At 51.5% G+C, this 6,931-nt stretch overlaps 1 protein-coding gene across 2 annotated transcripts; it reads right to left on the bottom strand.

The window, feature by feature from the left end:
• Positions 1 to 155: 155 nt before the first annotated feature.
• On the bottom strand, positions 156 to 6,929 carry PEX16 (peroxisomal biogenesis factor 16). 2 transcript variants are annotated; one of them, XM_085581860.1, is made up of 11 exons: positions 6,759 to 6,929; positions 6,583 to 6,618; positions 6,281 to 6,357; positions 4,910 to 5,043; positions 4,511 to 4,617; positions 3,960 to 4,040; positions 2,873 to 3,025; positions 2,457 to 2,529; positions 2,053 to 2,172; positions 1,771 to 1,843; positions 156 to 666 (listed from the first exon to the last, which is right to left on the bottom strand). In XM_085581860.1, the coding sequence occupies exons 1-11, from the start codon at positions 6,913 to 6,915 to the stop codon at positions 658 to 660; spliced, it is 1,020 nt and encodes a 339-aa protein (XP_085437986.1). In that variant the 5' UTR covers positions 6,916 to 6,929; the 3' UTR covers positions 156 to 657. The 2 variants fall into 2 exon arrangements, with proteins under 2 accessions (XP_085437986.1, XP_021389107.1); XM_021533432.3 differs by having other exon boundaries at positions 1,779 to 1,843.
• Positions 6,930 to 6,931: the final 2 nt, after the last annotated feature.

The raw sequence follows: 6,931 nt of genomic DNA, 5'->3' as shown, positions 1-6,931 counted from the left end.
CGTGGGCCCTGACTGACACGGGCCACAGCAAAAGGCTTCTAAAGGACAGAGTATCCCAGAGTAGACAACTGCAAAAGCTGCTCTTTCTGGCAAAGAGAGACCTGCTGGCAATCAGATACAAGGGATCCCATGCAAAGAGGCAGAGGTTCTTCAGCTCAGTTCTCTACATTCAGTCAGTTTATTTGAGAGACAAATCCGCTCCAAGCAGATAGGCCAGGCATGGCCAACACGAGCAGGCTGTGGGTCAGCCTCAGCACCCTGACATGTGAGACAGTGCTCTCCAAAAAACCACTATGCTGCCTGGCTTTATTACAAAAGAAGAAAAAATCAAGTGCTTCAAAAAAGAAGTTGCCCCATCACCATCACTGCAGCCACAGAATGGTCCAGAGAAACAGATTGCCAGGGTCTCCCTACACATTTAGTGTCCATCATTCGTGCCTAGATCTGTTAAAAAATTGCATACAACCCCCTCCCTGCTCTGCAGAACAGGAACTTCTCATTTATGATTTAACTGAAAATTAGACGTTATCAACATCCCTCCCCTAGCCTGTTTGCCCTCCTTAGGAATGTCCAGCCATGATTTGAGCAGAGAGTAATCATCTTCTTATCAGCCCCAGTTATAGAAATATATTTTCTGCCAAGCAGGCAAGTAATCCATCAGTGGCCCTGAAACAAGAGAACAGAGGGATCATTTATGAAGAAAGGCAACAATTTAAAGCTGTGTGTCTATGGGGTATATCCCCCACTTCTCATTATGATCCAAACAACCCCAAATCTCCACTTACACAACTCAGATGAACCCAAGAATAAAACAGTTACTTCTGACAAGATGTAAGGCAACACTGCAATGTGGTGTCAGAGATCAGAGCAGGACCAAGAGCAGTGTGAAACATTGTCAGCACAGGCATGGTGTGGGACACCAACCACTCCCTCAGAGCTGACATATTCAAACTGCAGTGGGAAAGGGGGTCTACAATGTGCAAGGGGAAAACCCACGCGCAGAGAGTCAGGAGAACACTGCTGTGCAGGGAAGAAGTAAGATAACACAGCAATAGTGAGCAGGTGCAAACATAGAAGCATCTGCTGTAGAGCAAAAATGCTTACATTGCACAGAGCTTAATGCAGGCTCCAAAGCCTCTCTGAAATCACTAACTGGAGGAAGTGGCTCCTGTGCTAGCCAGCTTTGTGACCTCCCCAAAGAAAGGGCCATGATGCCAGGCTGATGTAATATCACATCACTGCAATGAATCACTCCACAAAAGGATTAACATCATCAGTGGAAGAGTGGAGGGAAATGAAATGCTGGCCTATAATAATTGGATCCTCTGGTGAAGAACTAGAACACAGACCTGGTTTAGCCCTTTGATTTACAATCAGTTTTTGCCTGGTTCAATACTTCCAGGCTCCCATTTATCCCTCATGTCCACACTGCAGACTAGGGATCAAGGAAAAGAGTTCAGAACAGAGCTGCAAAGCTGGCGCCCTGGTGTACCATCTGAGGTGCAGAATGGAAGCCCAGGAGAACATGCCTATGTGGCAGAGCTCTGCAGCCTCAGGGCACACAGAGGTTTTCTACTGCCATCAAGGCAGGAAGCAATTATCTTTTCCTTCAGCACTTAAAAATTATTCAAGCATCAACACAGGGTGCTCTAGTGCTAACGTCTCTAGGGACTTCCCAATTCCTTCCCCAGATTGAAAACCAACTGATAAATGTTCCCAACTGCCCTCAATTTTTTTCACCAGACAGAAATGGGGATGTAACAGTGGGACCTGCTTACGTGTGATGAAGCCAACTCCAGGAACATAATCGGCCAACAAGCGCAAAAGGAGGAGGATCCTGCCCCTAGAAAGGGAAAGAAAATGAACAAGTTCAGCTGGACATCTTCTGCCCCAGCTGTTGAACACACAAACAGCAATGGCAGCTGTTATACAAAGGCTTAGAATAACCTGGTCACAAGCACCCACACATCTTCAGATCTACTCACCCAGTCCACTGACGCTATTTCAGTTAAAAGGGAAATTTTCAGCAAAAGCCCAGCAAGGGCACCTTACTCTGAGTATCGGTCATAGAAAGGAGATCTCAGCAGGTAGTACAGCAGCAGGATGGTTCGTCGCCTCAGCTCCGCCCGCTCTCGCCTGTTCAGGTCTTTCAGATCACTCAGCAAACTCAGACTGGAAGGAGGAGGGCAAAGAGCTAAGTCACAGCAAAAGCAGTCAGCAGGGAAAAGAAAGCGGGTTTCTAAAGCCCTCTGCTGTCAGCTCCAGCCAGAGCAGCACGCAGCAGCTCAGAAGAGAGAGCACTGTACGTGTTGTAGAAGATGTGTCAATCTCCAAGCTAAAGACCATTCTGGGTGCATATTTCTCTCAGTAGGGCCTGCCCAGGACTGGGGAATGGGGAAGTGTGATGCCCAGCCACCACCAAACCAAGCACCAGAAAGGCTCTTCATCAGACTGACCTCGAGATGTCCAGGACTGCCGAGAGGAGCCAGGGCTTCCATGATCTCTGACCCCATACTCCTAAACTCAGAACTAGGAACACACAGTCAAGGAATGAAAAGACGAGAGATTCCTAACAAGAGGCACACAGAGAAGTGACCCCCTGCGTACCCACAAAGTTCTGCCAAGCACAGGCGAATACACCCTAAGGCAGGGCTGGGAGCCCCGGGGAAGGGGGCTGGAGGACTTGCACGCACAGCTCTAGTGGCTGCAGCCAGCCACCAAAGTGTAAGAACGGGAAGAGGCCCGAGTCCCGTGCCCGAGCAGAGCTGCACAGGGAGCGGAGCTGGCGATCACTGCCCTGCGCCCGGCCGAGCCCGCAGCACCCTCTGCTGGCACCCGGAGCGCTGGGAGCCCGCACGGAGAATCAGGATACGGTGGAGCAGCGGGCGGGTAATGTAGATGGATTCCGCGATGGTTTCTTGGAGACCCAAAGGAGTGGGAAGCTGGTTCACCTCCTCCGCTCTTCGGCTCTGCGATTCCTCCCTCTGCTGGGGGGACCCCCAGTGCCGCGACTGCAGGGACGGGGCTGAAACAAACAGTCTGGTTACTAACACAAATAAAAGCTTTGTCTCAGGTGGAAACTGCATATCACATGACTGCTAGCTCACTGCACCTGGTCCTGGAACCCTTCACCCCCTGACCCCGGTTGGATGGGGAGAAGAATCAGAAAAAGGTAAAACTCCTGCATTAACACAGAACAGTTTAATAATGGAAATAAAGTAAAACAACAAAAATAGTAATGAAAAGGAAGATAACAAAACCCAAGAAACATAAGTGATGTACAACCGCTCACCACCCTCAGACTGATGCCATCCCATTCCCAACCAGTGACTGGCCCCTCCCAGCCAACTCCCCCAGTTTATACAGTGGGTGTTCTATGGTATGGAAGATCCCTTTGGCCAGTTCAGGTCACTCATCCTGGCCATGCTCCCTCTGAGCTTTTTGCACATCTCCTCTCTAGCAGAACCCAGGAAACCCAAAAGTCCTTGACTTAGAGTAACTGCTACTTCTCAACAACCTACACTATTAGTTACAATAATGGTATCAAATTATTCTCATACCAAACCCAAAACTCAGCACTATACCTGTTACCAGGAAGAAAACTAATTCTATCCAAGCCCAAATCAGGACACCTTCCTATCATGTTTCCCTGCTTTCTGCACTGTGAAGGTGTGAAAGAGGAAAGCTTGAAGAGGTACTTGTAAGATCCATGCTCCTCAAAGTGTAACCATGATGAAGAGCTGTGTCTGTTGCAGGGCTCACATGGGAAAACATAATTTAGTGCTAGCCTTGCAGCACATCTCTGGTTGCTTTGATACCCCTACGTATCCACAAGTGGCCCAGTAAGTGGCGAGATATGTCCCAATACAAGGTTCTACTCTTTACTGCTCACACCCATATCATCCATGAAGGCACAGAACAGGAAGAGCTCAGGCTGAAAAACAGGTTCAGTTACTTACTGCTCTGTAGAGAACGCACAACACGGCTGGAACGCCTGCCAACATAGGTCTCATCCTTCCCTGAGGAGTTGTCTTCCATGCCTGCAGAAGGAAACAGCCACAGGGGTCAGGCTTCAAAGCAATATGCTTCACACCCCAGAGCTGCCACCAAGAAGAGCAGATTGAAAGGCTGATTTAGTGCAAACTGGACCATTTTGTGGGGGCTAACAGTAGGCAGTAGGGTAAAAAAGTAAATCTGCCTGACATTGCCCAGGTCTAGGGCCTCTTTCCTTATTACTAGACCAGGGCATGTGTAACCTGATTCATGGTTCAGCCAGAAATTCCCAGCTTGGACTTTTCTATCCCCTCTTTCCAGATAGTAGGACAACCCTGCCACTAAGCTAACTCATCCTCTACAAAGGGTGGAAAGTTGAATACAGCTCAGCCTTGAGTACAGACATCTTATGGTTCCATGTGCTGCACAAGCCACTGCTCTGATGAGTAATTCTAGCAAGACAAGACATGTGGCTCAGCAAGGCACCAAGCCAATGATGACAACACCACAGGCTCACCTTGAGGGTGGAGAGGCTGTTGCTTCTCCCTGTTCAGTGGCACAATGGGAGGAGACATCTGGATGCCAGCTTTGTACCACAGCAGGAGCAGGAGACGAAGGATTGCTCTGTGAACAGACATGTGGAAGTCTTCAATACCAGATTATGGAGCTGGGTTCCTGTTACACTGGAGAGATGGCATCCACAGAAGAGGGAAGCACTCGGGCCTCCTCAGAGCAACTGGCAAGGTGAGAGGTGTAAGTGCCCCCTTCTGTGGCACAGGGTCCAGTACACCGTGGAGCTCCAAATTCCCCCAGCCTCAGGGACTGGCAGCTCAGTCCTGTGTGGGATTTTTTGGAGTGCCCTCCAGGTCCCCTTTCCGAGCGCACGCTGCCCCTTCCCCTCTCCCGCAGCACTTACTTAGCCAGCTGGATGAGGACAATGATGGTCCACCGGCCCATCTCCCCCCACACCCTGGCTGTCCCCATCTCTGCAAAGACCTCCACGCATTCTAGTACACTCAGCCAGGTCAGCAGCTTCTGCTGGGGCAGCGACTGCAAAACACAGAGGGGAGGAGGGGGACAGGATGCAGGTTCTGCTCGGGAGTTAAAGATGGCAGAAACACAGCCCAGTCTGGTGGGACCCTCAGAAATAAGCACCGGATGGCCTTGGAAGTCACAGCTCCAGAAACAAAAAACAATGTCTTCACTGCAGCTGAAGCCTACACACAAGCCCACCTCTAAGCAGGGGCAGACTGAGACATCACATGGAGTTTCTACTCCAAAAACAGGGAACACATCACATCTGTGTTTTATATTGCCTCTACCCTAACTGACACAGCAGGATGTGGCACTGGTTGTGGCACTGTTCCTGAGCTCCACAGCAAAACCCTCCCCTCCTTCTCATCCCAGAACTGAGACACAAGACACCCTCTTCTCTGGACAGAGCTGATGAGGGAGTGTACCTGGAGTAGAGGGAAGAGTCCACAGCTACAACAGAGTGAATGCTGCCTGAACACAGCATCAGACTAGATTTCAGGCATGAATCCTAAGACAGTGGGTCCTCTTCCAGTCTAGGTCTCTGCTATCCACATGGGAACTTACTACTGCTGTCAACCACACAGTTTGATCCACTGGGAAGCATCAATAAAGACAATACAGCTGAAATTCTATCCAGTTTTAACCAGGGAAGCAAATCTTGTGCATTTCTGTTTGTTGCACGCCTGATGCTCCATTCAGGGAGCTGCCAATACCCAACCCACATACTGGGCAGGTTTCTAACAGAAGAGCCTGGAAAAAAACATCCTCTTCCCCATTCCCCAAAGGGTTTAACAATGCTGAGAGCCAGCCTGGGGCTCACGCAAGATAGACGTAGTACCAAGGCGCTTACATTTGTTTTACTCAATACACTATGCAAAGGAAGAGTCTGACAGATGGTATCAAGAGCTTCAGTACTCCAGAGCGACTGCTGTGTAAACAGCAACGGTTTATTCATCAACACCTCTACCTAGCTCAAGTTCTGAGGTTCTCAAAAAAGCCTGCGGAGCTTCTGGTGCAAGTCAAGGCCTGATTTCTGTGGTCCAGGGAGCACTCTGGCCACGCCTCCAAGCCAGGAGCTAAGGGACAGGGCTGCTGTTTTACTTGCATTCAGAGGTTGCCTCTGGCTTCTCCATACCTGACCGCAAAGAGAGGCCACAGCAAAGACCTGTAAAGTTTCTACAGACACTCCCTGAAAGCTCCTGCAGGGAAGAAAGCATGTCCCAAATCCTCCTCCCACACGCTCCAGACTTACCGCTGGCAGGCTTTGCTGCAGGTCCTTTCGGAGAATCCAGTCGTTTAACAGCACTAGGAGGTTGGAGGCAGAGTACACTGGAAAAGTAAGAGAACAGCGCAGAATGGATGCACAGAAAGTAAACCAAATCGGCCCTGCTGTCTCTGTCCCCGACAGGGGATGAGGGAAGAAGGGCAGCAAGATGTGCAGACTCCTCCCGGGATCTGCCTGGGAATGCATGGACAAAAGCAGGGCTCGGGGAGCAAGACCCGCATGCACCGGGGCAAGGGCACAGCACCGGCCCCGACCCGCTGCCCACCTACCTAGCTCCGACAGCGCGTGCGAGTCCGAGAAGCGACCTGCGAAGGGAAGAGAGCGGCTACAGCGAGCGCCCGGAGCCGGGGGAGCCCCCACTCCCCACCGGGTCCCGGTGCCCGCACCCTCCCGGCCCAGAGCCCGGCCGGAGGAGGAAGGTTCGCCCGCCTCCCCGCTCCCGCACCTGGCAGCAGGTAGGACAGCCCGCGCACGGTGCCCTCCAGCTGGGCCGTGGCGGCCGGGTGCCGCCGCACGTACTCCTGGTAGCGCTGGCACAGCAGGCGCAGCCGCCACACCGGGCCGGCTCCGCGGGCACGGGCCGAGGCCGCCGCCGCCGCCATGGTGCCGCCGCCGCGC

The sequence above is a fragment of the Lonchura striata genome, chromosome 5 (genome assembly GCF_050655825.1).
Source record: "Lonchura striata isolate lonStrDom1 chromosome 5, ASM5065582v1, whole genome shotgun sequence".
In the NCBI taxonomy this organism is placed as follows: domain Eukaryota; kingdom Metazoa; phylum Chordata; class Aves; order Passeriformes; family Estrildidae; genus Lonchura; species Lonchura striata.
Note: the sequence above shows the minus strand (reverse complement) of the source record. Positions and strands in the feature narration are given on the sequence as shown.

What these genes read in the sequence shown, in the direction of transcription:
- PEX16 (XM_021533432.3), bottom strand. Translation starts at nt 6,915, where the DNA reads ATGGCGGCGGCGGCGGCCTCGGCCCGTGCCCGCGGAGCCGGCCCGGTG. An exon ending in GCACGCGCTGTCGGAGCTAG is followed by an intron (nt 6,358 to 6,582) that starts GTAGGTGGGCAG and finishes TTACTTTTCCAG; the next exon opens with TGTACTCTGCCTCCAACCTC. An exon ending in TTCTATGACCGATACTCAGA is followed by an intron (nt 1,844 to 2,052) that starts GTAAGGTGCCCT and finishes TTCCCTTTCTAG; the next exon opens with GGGCAGGATCCTCCTCCTTT.